The 15,691-nt window shown below is 36.2% G+C and overlaps 1 protein-coding gene across 4 annotated transcripts in view; it reads right to left on the bottom strand.

Annotated features, from left to right (window-relative positions):
- Positions 1 to 66: 66 nt before the first annotated feature.
- The window catches only part of LOC102092265 (sodium channel protein type 2 subunit alpha), a 75,771-nt gene continuing 60,146 nt past the window's right edge, over positions 67 to 15,691 (bottom strand). For all 4 annotated transcript variants that reach the window (XM_065068714.1, XM_065068717.1, XM_065068716.1 and 1 more), the window contains exons 19-27: positions 15,300 to 15,454; positions 14,679 to 14,852; positions 12,418 to 12,540; positions 7,792 to 8,073; positions 7,207 to 7,260; positions 5,409 to 5,546; positions 4,214 to 4,318; positions 2,887 to 3,157; positions 67 to 1,602 (exon numbers count right to left, since the gene is read on the bottom strand). In XM_065068714.1, coding sequence (XP_064924786.1) covers positions 407 to 1,602; positions 2,887 to 3,157; positions 4,214 to 4,318; positions 5,409 to 5,546; positions 7,207 to 7,260; positions 7,792 to 8,073; positions 12,418 to 12,540; positions 14,679 to 14,852; positions 15,300 to 15,454 — 2,498 coding nt within the window. In that variant the 3' untranslated portion in view covers positions 67 to 406. The remainder of the gene's footprint in view (positions 1,603 to 2,886; positions 3,158 to 4,213; positions 4,319 to 5,408; positions 5,547 to 7,206; positions 7,261 to 7,791; positions 8,074 to 12,417; positions 12,541 to 14,678; positions 14,853 to 15,299; positions 15,455 to 15,691) is intronic.

Genomic DNA, 15,691 nt, shown 5'->3' with positions numbered 1-15,691 from the left:
TTTGTAAAAATATGGCAAATGTGGCTGTTGAAATGCAAGCAGTGGATACAATTTTTGTACTGTGTGTTTCATGTTAAAACACAGAGATTCATAGGTTCGCACCTTTTTTTTCAACTGGTCCCTACGGTCTGATTGGCCATTTTATCTTCTCTTCAGCAGTGTCAGCTGGTAATAAAAACAACAACCTCCTGTCAAGATGTTACCCTGTTTCACAGAGTTGCAGTTTGATGACGAGGGGTCACTGTCTTGTTATAGGCACTGACCTTTTATATATATATATATAATTATATATATATTTATATATGTAAAAACTGTCAGTTTGGCATGTACCTCCTATAGGAGTCCTGTTGACACAAATACATACTTTCTTGGGCTGTAAACAGTTTATAACAAACAGAATTCCCTGTTACTTTTTACTTTCCCTGCTGTCTTTACCTTTATCTTCTTTTTCTGATTTGTCTTTTTCATACTTATCCTTGTCTGGCTTTGTTACGCTATCATAGGATGGTGGGGAGGTTGTGGATGGGGTCATATCTGTTTTTTCTGGAGTAGAGTTCTCATTTAGTTTATCCATAATCATATCTCCTTTCACAGGCAGATCATCCTCATCTTTACCTTTATCCTGATTAAATATACATGAAACTTTTTTGACTTTTTGCCTTAAAAGGTGACGTCTGAAAGCACGCTGAATAATGACAGCAGATACTTCCTCCTGTTTGCGTTTTAATGTAGTTGTAATTGGTTCATAGGAGACTTTAGAAGGATTGGCTGCCATAAACCGATCTTCCATCTGTATTCTGAGGGCGTCCATCTCCCCGCTTTCCCCCAAAACACGCTTTGTGAAAGCAAACAAGATGTCAAGGCAGTGAATTCTGTCACCGCTCACCATGGGCAGATCCATCGCAATAAGCTGGACTTTGTTGGGCTTTGCTATTAGAAGAGGAGGATCTAAGGAGGCTGCAAAATCTGATAGCTTACTGAACTCTATGAATTGTGTTGCATCAGGATCAAACTTCTCCCAGACTTCGTAGAACATCTCGAAGTCATCCTCGCTCAAGGGTTCAGCGCTTTCTTCAGTAGCAACACTGAAGTTCTCCAGAATCACAGCAATGTACATGTTCACCACTACCAGAAATGAGATGATAATGTAGCTGACAAAGAAGAAAATCCCAACGGAAGGGTTGCCGCAGTCACCTTTCACAGAGCTTCCCGGGTGGTCTTTATGGGGGTCACAGTCCGGCTCCCCACTGTTAAGAATTGGGGCAAGCAAACCATCCCAGCCAGCAGATGTGGTGATTTGAAACAGGCAGATCATGCTGTTGCCAAACGTTTCAAAGTTGAACATGTCATCAATCCCAACTTCCCTCTTGACATAGGCAAAGTTGGACATGCCAAATATCGCATAGATAAACATGACCAGGAACAGCAGCAGACCAATGTTGAACAGAGCAGGAAGAGACATCATCAAAGCAAAAAGCAGAGTGCGGATTCCCTTAGCGCCTTTAATGAGACGCAGGATTCGACCGATTCTGGCAAGTCGGATGACTCTGAACAGTGTGGGGGACACAAAATATTTCTCAATCATCTCAGCTAAGAACATACCTGTTGAAAAACAAGTTAAATTAGTAAAGAATACTATTACATTTAAAAATTACTGCTGAAGATTTATCCTGCAAACATTGTAGGACTTTAGAATAATAGGATATTTGAACAGATTTTAGAAATGAACCATTTAGTTGTTTTTACAAAACCTTTACAGTTTGGCATGCTTTGAAAACCCATAAATCCCAATAGAAGTTCTGAAGTAATTTGCAGAATAGTGAAAAACTGCATCAATGACATTTCTAACTATTAGTTGTATGACTGTGTATGCAAACAGAAACACAAATACACAACATCAGTCTTTTTTAGCACAAACTGATAACTAGTGTATGTAGACTAGCAAATGTGGAGACCAGAATAGCTTTCTGTTTAACTGTAATAAAAATAATCTCAGTTAGTCTGAAGAAAGATCATACTTATACTATTATATTATTAAAACGTTGTGTAATCAAGGTTTTTGTATTCAAAGAAAATATGTATGTTTGAAGAGAACTGCAACTTCTTAATCACACAAGAAATAACCTGACCGCAAGTTTAGTATTAATGACACAGCAATTCCAAACATAAACAAACTGATAATAAAAAGGCTTCTTAGAACTCACTGAGGAGTAGAAGAATCGAGCCTCAAAGCAGAAAAATAATTGCATCCTGTTTCCATAAAAAATGGCAAAACTGATTTGCATATTATGGAGTTCTAAGAGGTTAAATGACGGAATATTTACTCACATTCTTTCAGGTTTTCAGCTCTAAATAAAGCAAAGAGTGGACTCATGTATTTATTACTATATCTGCTTCAGCTCTACTTCTCTGGTTGCTCACTCTAGCTCTGGCATAAATCCTCTCAGGATCAAACAAACCTCTGAATTAAGCTGAGGGTTTTATGCTCCTGTCTGGGGTGCTTGCATGCTAGCCTAACAACAGTCCCACACAGATATTGTTCTTGGATTTTGGATTGCTGGGCTCTTTTCCTGCAACTGCCACTGGTAGTTTATGCACAAATTGCCTTTAATGTATGGGTTTGTTTCTACGCTAAGGAATTTCTATTGAATTCAAAATAAAGATCTACTTTCAACTAAAAAAAAAAGTGAGAGTGTAGGAAAGTTATTGCTAAAAAATTTCTTACCATACTGTTATTTTATTGGATAATATGAAGCCAAAAGAAAAAGAAAATGTGGTCAGACTTTCTAGTGACAATGTTGAACCAAAATATACATAGACTTTACATGCCAAAAATTTTTCAGTTTCCACAGAATTAGCCATTTCATAAAAATTAATTGTTCTTACCTACTATGGAGAGAATGACAACCACAAAATCAAAAATATTCCAGCCAATAGTGAAGTAGTAATGGCGAAGTGAAATCAATTTCAGGACACATTCTCCAGTGAAAAGTACAATAAACACCAAGTTAATCCAATATAAAATGTTTTCCATGTCTTCACTTTGATCATCTGTTTCTACCATCATGGTAACCATGTTAAGGCAGATAAGTATCATGATACTGATATCAAATGCTTGTTTTGTTACAAAATCAAAGACCATGCCTTGGAATTTGTTCTGGGGAAGGAAAGAAAAAGATTCATTACAATATGTATTGGGTAAAATTTCTTTTTCAAAATTGCTAGAAATTTTTTTAAATTTAGTATGAAGGGAATTTCATGACTTTGCTGAAGTCCTCCATTTGTATGAATTTTCCAATTTGTACATGTAAACACGAATGAAATAGAAATGCAACTACTATGCTTATAAGCATTATAGGGATGACTTCAAAATATAAATGGTGCATGTTTTTAAAGTTGCAAAGGAGACTTTGCCAGCCTGAACCAGTTCACTGTAACCTTTTGTGACACAGACTATTAACTGAATGCTTAGCTTAGCAAAATTTGAAAAAAAACCTAAAGCAGCGGAGGGGAGGAGGGTGTGAGCGGGCTGAGAGTTAATAGCACTTCATTTCCCAGAAAACTTGCAAAGTTTTCAAGCCCCAAGTTCAGTGCTCTTCATGCCACCAAAATACTTTAAACCTATTTCTTCCATTTTTAAGCTATAGAGAATTTACTGGTGGTTGGACTGGCCACTGAGCAGGTTCCACAATCCAAAGTAGACTTGCAGACCTGGAGTCCCTCTGCCCCAGCTAGAACTGCTCTCCAGTGCTAGGGTAGCCCTTGCTCAGGAGAGCAAACCCTTGTATGGACTGTGCAACAGGAATGTGAGGGGCAAAAAGGACTTATTTTCAGGCAATGATACACTAACTTGCCCCTATACAGCACTTTCAGAGTCTTTCTTCATGACTGAAAAAGCCTGTGCCCTAAGGCTTTCATATATTTTGACAAATATACCACAATTAATGGTTTTAATCAAACTAGTGTTTTGAAAAAATGCCACATAAAATGTCATTGCCATCAGCGGAGAGAAAATGAGGCAGGGAAAAAGGGAAGGGAAGAGTCCTCCATAGTTAGACTACAAAAGAGAAAAAAACATTGAATTTCAGATGAATAAGGCTTTTCTTATATCACTTGGTCTTTTACGTTACAACTTAATTCAGCCTATAGCATAACTGAAACAATCTCATTTTTAAATAAACATAAAAATAACAGAAAATCTTTTTATTCTTACTGCTGGTCGAGGTATAGGCTTTTGTGGTTTCTTTGAACCTAATTTTTTCATTGCGTTGTAGTATTTTTTCTGTTCTTCTGTCATAAAAATGTCTTGACCTCCAAAGTAAACCAAAAAGACAAAAACTGGTTACAATCATGTATCTCTATTGATTACATATAAACAAAGACACTGAATAGTAATTATCACTCTTGTTCACATTCTCATCTGTGGGAAAAGGTAGGACAGAGATAAAAATCCCCTTTTATTATGATTATTAGTACTTTGGTAATAGAAGAATTGCTTTACATATTCCACTCAATGTTTAGGATGATTTTTGCATTGTTTGTGGCAGACATCTGCATTTCATTGGTGAGATGGGAGGTACAGAGGAAGGAGAGGTGCTTTTTCTTTGTTCTACTCAACTCCATCAGTTATTTCAGAGGCACAAACTAATAAAATATTCTAATCCCCTCCTCTTGTTTTTTCTCTAGAGTAAATTTTGGCAAAATTTCAGAACTGATATCTATGATACCAAAGGAGAATTAGTAAATATCCAGATGGTCATATTTCACAACTCTTTTTGCTCAACTGGGGCAGAACTTGAAGGAGGAGATCCTGAAACTACTAACTGGAATGGGTAGAAAAAAAAGACAATTTCTCTCCATCACAAACCATTTCAGCACACGGATCCAACAGCACTTCTCCTGCTCCAATAGCACTTTTTGTAGCCAGATAATTTAGTTAAGTTCTGCAGCTGAAACACTGACACCTTTTGAGGCAGTGTTGACAAAATAAAAAGGCTAAGGAGAGTACAAATAAAGATAATACAATGTTTGTTATTAGAGTTCAGAAATCCACACTGCTGATCTTGGAGACATGAAGGCAGTAGAGCTAAGAGTTTCTATAGTTACATTTAGCCTTTTCAATGGTTAGCCTTTTTGAGTCTATTATAGACTCCAGCCTGAAATTCACATCTTTACAAAGATGACTTTGAGTATTTTACTAACCATGGATAGACATATGTTATCACTTGTCCATCAAATCCTCATCAAGCCAAATAATAAGCTTTAATAATTTAATGTATTTAATATGCAGAGCACATCTTAATTTATCATAAAATGAAAAGTAATATTTTATTAATAAAGTTATTGTGTGTGGACCAAAAATAAGTATTTTTTTAGCTTTCTTTTCAGAATAATGATGAAGTACTTATCTTCTTTTTCTGCTGGTTGAAATTGTCTATGATGACACCAATGAAAAGGTTCAAGGTAAAGAATGATCCAAATATGATAAAGATGACAAAGTAAAGATACATGTACAGGTTATCTTCATACTTAGGCTGATCCAAAACCTACCAAAAAAAGCACAGAAACTAGGCTTTAGTTTAACTGCGTGCATAGAATCAAATATATGCTGGGTAAAGTTTAGAGCAGAGCTTGGTCACTCTGATCTTTTCTTCTTATGGTCAAGTTGCCACATATCCATTCCAATGATCTTCAATCTATGAAGTCAAATTCTTGACAAAGAACTTTGCTATCAAAGTTGATATTTCATTTTTTAAAAATGTAACTGGCCTATATAGGCATAGAATAGATACCGAAGGCACAATTGGTTTAAACTAGTATGGTACCATCTGTCTGAGTCTGTAGACAACCAGAAACACCAGCTTGTAAACTTGCAAAATTTTCTGTTTATCTCATGAGAAGCCTTAGATGTGGGTTTGTGGAGCTCTCACTGCTATATTCACTTAGAAAACTGCCCTGGATTACGGAAGAGAGGCATCCAAGCCCTGTTTAGAGTAAGAATATTCTCTTGGTGCAGCTATGCACATTTGCTATACTACAACAGGCTTCCCAGTGTGAGTGTAGCTCACCAAAACGTTGGAGCTTTACCACGATAGTTTATTCAGCTGTCTACTTAGAACTAGAGGACAACTTGCACCTGGGGTGTATTAGAAGGGGAGCAGTTAGCAGGTCAAGAGAGGTTTTCCTTTCCCTCTACTCTGCCCTGGTGAGACCACACCTGGAATATTGTGTCCAGTCCTGAGCCCCTCAGTTCAAGGACAGGGAACTGCTGGAGAGTCCAGCACAGAGCCATGAAGATGATTAAGGGAGTGGAGCACCTCCCTTATGAAGAAAGGCTGAGGGAGCTGGGTCTCTTTAGCTTGGAGGAGACTGAGGGGTGACCTCATTAATGTCTACAAATATATAAAGGGTGAGTGTCATGAGGATGGAGCCAGGCTCTTCTCAGTGACAACCAATGATAGGACAAGGGGCAGTGGGTACAAACTGGAACACAAGAGATTCCACTTAAAAATGAGAAGAAACTTCTTCTCAGTGACGGTGACAGAACATTGGAACAGGCTGCCCAGGGAGGTTGTGGAGTCTCCTTCTCTGGAGACATTCAAAACCTGCCTGGACACATTCCTGTGCAACCTCATCTAGGTGTTCCTGCTCCAGCAGGGGGATTGGACTAGATGATCTTTCAAGGTCCTTTCTGATCCCTAACATTCTGTGATTCTGTGAAGGGAGCAAGGGGAAGGCAAAGAGGTAAGAAAATGCACTGGCCGAGTTAAGAATAGGAAGTGTGTGCTGAAGAAAGGAATCAGGCAGCTTGCAAAGCACAGTGAAAGTCTCAGCTTTAAAAAAAAGATCAGTGTTACAAAAAATCATCTCTACGTTGTGTATCGATTCCTGTTTCCAAATGTAAAGAATGCCTCAATGCACACAACAAGAGGAAGAAAAGGCATTTCATGGAAATAGCTGTCTGCTGTGGAACTGAAGAATTTTGGTCTAACTGTACCATAGAGAACATGGAATCCTTCAGGACTGTTCCTCTGCTTTCTTTGTCTCTTGTATTTTTCCTATAATTTCCATTTTCTTTAACTACAAGACTATAATAATTCCTTGTTCTCTTATTTTTACTGTTATTTCTGAAAGATGTTAAAATTACATTCTTCAATCTTGGAGCTCATAGAGTCAAAATAAATGGAGTCAAGGGGCTATACTTACATTACGAGAATCCACAGCTGCGTACATGATATCCATCCATCCTTTAAATGTAGCCTGTAAACAGAACGCTGGAGTTTACCTCACGCTTTTCCTGGAAAATGGCTTGTCAGAAACATTGTTTAAGAGCTGAAGACTAAGTGTCTTTAGCGCTCATCATGAACACCAGCACAGTGCAATACTAATAGGTGACTCTTGCCTTCTATTTTATGTTCTATTCATATATGAGAACTGCAAGCAAATCCTAATATCTGACTATAGATGACACAGCATCAGTTAAGAACTTTCATCAATTACGAGTTATAGCTGATATAAAAGTCTCTTTCTGTGTGTGAGCAAAGTAGGTTTACTTGAGGTAGATTCAATGCATCCAAGGTGAATTAGGTTTGAATTACGTATTTTTTCTCATAGTCAGCATTGTATTATTTCTATAGAGTCACAGGTTTTTCTCACACTTTATAATTGCAAACCAAGAAGTGAAAGACAAGATTTCTAAATGAAAGAAACAATGAAACATTACTTTTACTGTTACAAGTAAACAACAGAGACATAGAAAAGAGAAACAGAGATTAAGGAATGGTGACTTACCACTTGAAGCAGAGAAAGGTAACCAAGGCCTACATTATCAAAGTTAACCTTCACATTCTTCCATCGGGCTGTTTCATTGTTCTTTATGAGCTCCTCACATTGACTATAGTTATTGATTTGGCTGATATCAAATCTCTCATCAGTTGTAGTGTTAACACAGTAGTAAAATTTTCCAGCAAATAGATTTACTCCCATGATACTGAAAATCAGCCAGAATATAAGGCAAACAAGAAGCACATTCATGATGGATGGAATTGCTCCTAAAAGGGCATTCACAACCACCTAGAGTACAAACAAAACCAAAGAGAGACTGTGTAAGAACACAGGCACCGGTATCTTACAAATGCTTCATCAGCCTTTCTTAAATGCAATATTTGTATTACACTTTCTTAATTGTTGAGAGTAAATGTAAGAAAAGCAGTATAGAGGAAAGATAAAACATCAAGACGCTTAGATGGAAAAACATACAAGCAGTAGCAAATGGTAGCTTTAAAGAATGGGAAAAAGAAGAAGAGACAGGTAAAATGAAAAAAAAAAAAAAAAAGAAAAATGTCAACATTTATTACTTCATTTTAGAATATTTACTAAATGTATGTCTGCAAAACTATATCCGCAATATTTCTAATGAGTGACACAAAAAACTCTTTCTATTACATGTTTACTGGATAAACAGTCCAAATCAACATTGCTGAACAGATTTTTAACTGAAAGCAATTTTCAGACTTCTTTTAAATATAAGAAAACTCAGGGATGTCTGCATGTTCATTTGGATGGTTATATATAAATTCAGAAAAGTAAACGTGTTTAAACCAGGAAACCAGCTGAGTATCTGAACCCAGAAAAGCTGGTAGTGTTCAGGCAAGTGGCAGATAAGACTTGGCAAAGGAAGAGACTCAGTTTGATTCCCAAATAAATTTTAGGGAAAATTAGGCTTCAGGAAAGAAAAATATGAAAATGAGTTCATGTATGATGATGAATTATAATAAAAAATGCTGGAATAAAAATAAAATAGTAAAGAAAATAAAATTAGGGAGAAAGTAGGTCCATTATGAATGAGAATGATTTATTTAATGATGAAATTGATGAACTGCTAAATTAGTTAGCTCCTATTTTAAATCTGTTTGTAAGCCTAACAATATAAAACTTAATACCTATGGAGCACAGCTGCCACTTTTGCCAAAACAATTGATTTAGATCCTTAGAACCTAACAAAGATTTTCTTTTAAAAATGCTGGACTTCAGGTATTAAATAGATATGATTATTTATATTTCATTTAGTTTGTATAATGTAGGTACTACAACAGATCCTCTAGCACACTATTCTATTTGTCTCTACTTGAGATACAAATATGTAGCTTAAGTCTGTAAAATAATTTGGCATTATATTTATATCTCTTATACAATTAACAGGCTCCATAGAATCAATTACTTATAAAATTAGTAATGTATGTAGATCACCTTTCATTTCTTGCCATTTTACAGAATAGAAAATAAAACCTTTGAATGTTAGAGTAGGTGCTGAACCACCACTGTTTGTACCATATAGTTGCCTTGGGCTGAAGGAAAGAAATACTTGTTTTACTTTCAGGGCTCCAGTTCTGCCTAAACAATACATCTTTGCTGTGATACATACTTTGGACAATATTAGAGATCATACAGGACTTCAGTGAAATTGTTGTTATATTAAATTTAGGAGCTGGACCAAATGAGATTCTTTTCAAGGAAAATTACTCTATGACTCTATAAAAGCACAGAATGGTGGATGAAGTGGTAACATTTTTTTTCCCCAATTCAGGAGTTTTTTCTAGATATATATTAGTTCTTATTTTTACATTATTTTTATTTAAAGTTATCTTAATTCTTCTACTTATAAATATAAGCAGATTTCTTAAATCTAATATCATCCATCAGGAAGAACTATTGGGATATAACAGGATAGTTAATGAAATGAAAATATTTGTCCTCAAGCTTTCAGTCTCATTACACTGGAGTATTCTGTTGTTCTTTCTGCTAGAGCTGCAGGTCCAGTCATGTTATTCTTTCTTTAATTGCTGGATTTCTACAGCTGACCTACTTTCTCTGGTTTCAGTCTGAGTCCTGAAGCTATAGCAGGACCAGTTTGTAATGTGAATCATTTGAAGACACTCAAAACATACTGTTGAGCATCACTGAAAACACTGATCCAGACACCTTCTAGCTTCCATTGCTAGTAGGGGTGTGAGAAAACACAGCAAGTGAAAGTACAGAAAGCATTAGAAAGACATTGAAAGCATTGTTTAGTGGTGAGAAGAAAGAGGTAGTACGTGTCTAGCACCATATAGCAGCGAGTGATACTGCCTGCGACAGGGTGCAGACAGATTATACTCCCACAGGCTACTTTCATGAAGGCCCAAGTGCAAATTAAAGTGTATTTGCCCTAGCAATAGTAGTGGTGGGAAGACACAGGGCAAACATCACGTTTTCCATAGGGGCAATGTTTCCATTATTAGTTTGGGCAGGCACTGGCCCTGATCCTAGAGAACAGTATGGGGGATTAAACATTTCAGACGTGTAGAATGGAATTTCTTACTTGTATACAGGAAATATTATTCTCACTTGAAGTAATTTTAAGGCCTATGCAAATAGGTGACCCATACTATATTGTCATATTTTCAGTTCATAGATGTTGAACACCAATGAAATTCCTAAGCTGTGACAGACATCTTGAATTTCCATGTATCAGACCTTAAAACCTTCTTATACTAACTCTTCACCAACTTGAGCTAGTGTATCTTTAAAGATGTTAAGCCTGAAAGGAATTACTTTAAATAAGGTAAAATTCATTGTATCCATAGGAACATTTCAATGTCTATTTGCCCAACTAGTAAGAATATAGGTCACATTTATCATCTGAAGTTATCTAGCTTCATCCACTGTTTTGTATTGTATCTTTTGCTGAAGTGATAAATCTTGTCCTTATCTGGATATTTTACAAAGAGGTACAGTTAGTACATCAGGATCAAATCAGTAGGTAAAGTTTACATCAACATGGAAGTTGAAAATTACCCATAAACCTTCATGACAAACTGATTGTTTTTCCTTGCCCTAAATTACCGCTTAAGCTATTTACTGTGCATATGAAATTTGTAATATTTTGTATTCAGTTGGGTTTTTTTTTTTTTTTGCTAACCATTATCACAAAAGACCAACAGCTAATGTGTTTTTTAGCAAGATGCTATTGAAATTTTGGATAGGCTTATGTCTGGTATAAACACCCCAAATTTTCAAATTTGCTTCAGCAGAGTTCCAGAAATTTGTTGGAGGCAAGAGAAGTGGTATTTTCTATTTGAATGTATAGCCTTTCATAACAGCCTCTTTGCTTTTTGGTTGAAGTCTTTTACTCTCCACACACATGAAACATCACATTTTCTTGAGAAGCTCACCAGTTTGTAGTTAGCTTATAAATTTGCTAATCTGCTTGTAACTTGGGGTGCCAAAGACCAGTGATTGCAGTAGGGAGCTTACCCAAGGATACCTGTTAATTACAGTAATGAGCTTTCAGCTCAGGTGCATCTGCTGATTAGATCTATGGCAATATGTCCAAGGCAGACAGATGGACCCTGAAGGTATAATATATCTTCTTGTGGCTGGAGCTAGAAATATCTCCCAACTCCAGTTTCTTGACTACTGTCCCTAAGAGAGACATTTCTAGAGAGTTCATGTCATAGCAGAATGCATAAGGTCTCTCTCCATGTCAGTGCACCAAAGAAGGCATCCAAACTAATCAACCTGACTCTGCACTGGAACAGACTGAGAGCGCCCAGCTGGGCAGCTGAGGGCGTCAGCTGTGGTAACTGATATGGTGATAACCAACAGCTGGGGATAGTAACATCTCAAATATACACAACTCAGTCACCAAAAGTCTCTGATATGTTTTCAGGCTGCGTAGTGCTCTATAGATTATATATCAACATTTAAAAATCAATACGGAAAGCAGTAAGCAACTGAGTAAGGCCAGGGATCACAAAACCAGCTCCATCTTAGATATACTAGAAAAGTTGTCTTAAATAGAATGCAGTAGTTCTAATCCGAAAGAGAGAAGCTATTTTAACACTGACAATTTACTTATTAACATAGGAATTCATTACAAAAATTTTAAATAGTAACAGAAATTTCCAATTAACATTTACAGAATAGTAGGTTAAAAGATATTTGACAGACTATGCATGATATTCCATACTTGTATGAAATACATGTGCATATATATGTGTGCATATGTGCACACACTTTTATGAGGAAGTATTGCATTTTTTAAAACTGTTCTGACTATAACAAGATTTATTTGTATGGGATAAATTGAGTTTTGTAGTAACATTGCATAGATCCATGCAGTTGATAAATCCTTGAGGCCTCCAGGAAACTGTGAAATACGGTGAAAGGCCAAGGAGCCTAAGTAAGCATAACAATGTGTGCAATAACACATGAATTCATATAAGCAGATGAAGCCTTTTGCTTATATGTTAGTGATAAATGTAAAATATATAGGATGGTAGTGTAGCATTTCTGCATGGATTTGTCATTGATTATTCAGCATGCATTGTTTCTGTGAATGCATGCATTACTTCAGATTCTTTCATTTTGTCTTACCCTCATCCCTTCAAATCGCGACAAGGCTCTTAGAGGTCTCAAAGCTCTTAGTGTCCTAAGGGATTTAATCGCACCAAGTTCTGAGTAGCCCAAGGCATTAGCTGTTAAGCTAACCAAAGAGACCTACACAAAAACAGAAAGGCAATATTGCTCATTCATCCTGTATATCCTTTTGATACATATGGTGGGAATGATGTGTGCCCTGAACTTCTCAAGAAGATTCAAGGCTGGACCTCTTTCTCCAGGAATCCCTCTATAATACAGAAAGATCTTTGGTGTCAGACAAAGTAGAATTAAAGTATATTCTAAGTACCTGTTGACGAAACCATGTTGGTAGAATGGTATCAAAATGCCTTCTAAATTCACATAAACCAGTCAACATTTGGCGGCATTTAAAGAAAAATGAAGTCACATGCAAAAAGAAAACTCCCAAAAGCTGTGTGAATTGGAATGGTCAGTTTAGGTGAGGACTTCCCATGGTATCTTCGGAACTTGACGAGAATGTAAAAGCTCTCAAAAAACACATCCAGACCTGGCCTTTGGTCAAATGTAACTTTCTAGTGTCCAGAAAATCTTATTCAACAGCCATAGCTACCAGTGCTGTTCAGATTTAACCAGACTAATCAAGACTGATAACCAATTGTTTGTTAGACAATGGTAGAAGCTTCATTGTTAGGTATATCCACACTTCATTACATTCCCTGTGACTCCTTTAATCACTTCATCATTTCTGGCTTGCATAACGCTGGTCTGGTCTGCAGGCAGATGAGTAAATAAACTAGAATAGCTGTAAAATAAATAATACAATTATCTTTCATCAGTAATCCTTAAAAATGTATTTATAGTAAGCCATTGGGAAGGAGTGGCCCTAGAAAAGAAAAAAATAAAAACAAAACACCAAAAACCCCAGCATGTTCTATTTCCCTCCATTTTATGCCCTTCCCTTTCATCCTTCCTGCTCTCTCCTAATTAATTTCCAATTTTTTTGCTTCATTATCTCAATCCTCCAACTAAAGATTTTGAAAAATCCATCAGAGATTCATTTTTTCCATGCAAAAAATTGTACCAGGGTAAGATTGCCAAGAAAAACTTACACAGTTATTTATAACGTTTACAGAAATAACTAAACCACAGATTATCAAATAAGAATTCACTATTTGTCGATAAATACAATAAACATATAATAAGAGTGTAAAGTGTTGTCCACGGTGTCTCTGTAAAGCTCCACTGATCATGGTAGTTTAGTCATCTGATACTTCACAAGGGTACAGATTCAATCGCAGAAAACTAAGTGTGCATATAGTCATGTTTTACCATAGGATCTGCAATGCTAGTACAGATTTAAAAGTTATAATGTTTTCCAAGTTCTGTATAGTAAAGACTTCATGGTCTGTCATATGATTGTAGTTTTAGGGAGATACAGAGATTTCTATGGAATTGTACTGCTTTTTGGAATGAGCAAACAAGTGATTCAAGACACATTCTTACCTTGCATTCCATGGGAATGACATATGTGGAACTGAGAGTTGCCCTATTAGCACAGACAGATGTAGTCAGGCTATTGGGGGTGAAAGGGAAATGAATGGCTGCTGTATGGTTAAAGATCTGTAGGCTTCCACTTATACTACCCAGTACTCTGTATACATCGTTGAGCATGTAGACTTGAAATTGCAATGCACTTCTAGGTCTCCTTCAAACATGGTGCACCTGCTCCTTGGTGGTGCAGCCTTTTCAAAATCACTTGAGAACCCGTTCTAAGGGAGCTCATCTGCAGCTCTCCAAGTGTATCTTTAAGTTTGTCTGTGTGATGCAGTGCAAAGTGCAAGAGTACAGAATAGTATAATGGAACAGAAAGTTTCTAGCAGTATTTTCCTTTCACATTACACAGAATGACAGGACACTAACAGAATTGATTAAAATGTTAGAAACCTTTAAAGAAATTGCTTCGAAATATTTAAATTCCATGTACCTCAAAAACTGAAGATCATGAATAGCATCCTTTCCACATGGTGGAAAAAATAGTAAAAAGCATCATTTCAAGGAAGCATTACAATGTCATAAAACTAGAGAATATCAAAAAAACATCACTAGAGTAATAAATATGTCTAAATATTTTTTCTTTTCAGAACAGAATTATAAACCATACCACAAAAAGAGTTTTAAAATGGAGTTTCCATTGAATAGAAGAGAAAGCTTATCCTGAAAACTTAATATTCTGATTTTTAGAGCCTGTCGTACAGGATGTGAAAAAGAATACATACATCAACAATCAGGAAGTCCAGCCAGCACCACGCATTGGTGAAATAGGTTTGAAAGCCATAAGCCACCCATTTTAAAAGCATTTCCAGAATGAAGATATAAGTAAAGACTTTGTCAGCATATTCCAGCATAGTCTTGATAGTTTTACGTTGCTCTATGTATATATCTTCAAATGCCTGTGAAAAAGATATTTAAAGACATAATTAAGTATCTTCAAAATTTGCAGTGTGGTATATAGTAGCAAAGAAAGAATTTGAAAGATACATATGATGATAAAGCATATATCCTCCCCTCAAGCTCAACTTTTGCTTTCACTCCATACTGTAGTCTCTTCATAAAGCTGGGTCCAAACACAATATTAATCAATATGAAGACATGTGACTACCACTCTGATACAACTAATTTCTATTTGCATTAACACTACATTTGGAACTTGCCATTTTTTTTCATAGCTTACGAGCAAACTCTTAGGTATTCTACAATACATGCTGAATATACGTTGACTTTAGAACATTTATGAATTGGATATTAAATTCGGATATGTTACCTGCAGCTATACAATTAACTGTAATTCTAAATGCTTGCTGCTTAAAATAGACACAATAGTTGTACATTGAATTTACCAGAGCACCACTGCTGAGAAGAATCATGAAGACAATGAAGGTCTCAAACCAGTTGTGTTCAACAATCTTATAGCAGGTTTTCCTAAGATTCCACCAGATTTTCCCTTTCCCATCTTCTACACTGACTTGACAGCATTTGAATCTCCGCACACAGCCTAAGTGCAATGATAAATGTTGAGATGTCAGTGTAAGGTAAATATTGAACAGAAGGCTTATTTCATTACTACCGCAATAGGTGCTTGTAAATAAGTATCTCCTACTTGACTATTTTATTTTCAACATTTGAAGTTAAAGCTTTGTAACTCTTATAATACTTTCCAAGGAGAGAGAGGGAGCATGAGAACAGTGTATTTCTGAGGGAACCTCTGAAGGAGTTACTAATACAAACAGAA

Source organism: Columba livia, chromosome 7 (assembly GCF_036013475.1).
Source record: "Columba livia isolate bColLiv1 breed racing homer chromosome 7, bColLiv1.pat.W.v2, whole genome shotgun sequence".
Classification (NCBI taxonomy): domain Eukaryota; kingdom Metazoa; phylum Chordata; class Aves; order Columbiformes; family Columbidae; genus Columba; species Columba livia.
The sequence above is the reverse complement of the archived record's forward strand: the minus strand, read 5'-3'. Positions and strand labels throughout refer to the sequence as shown.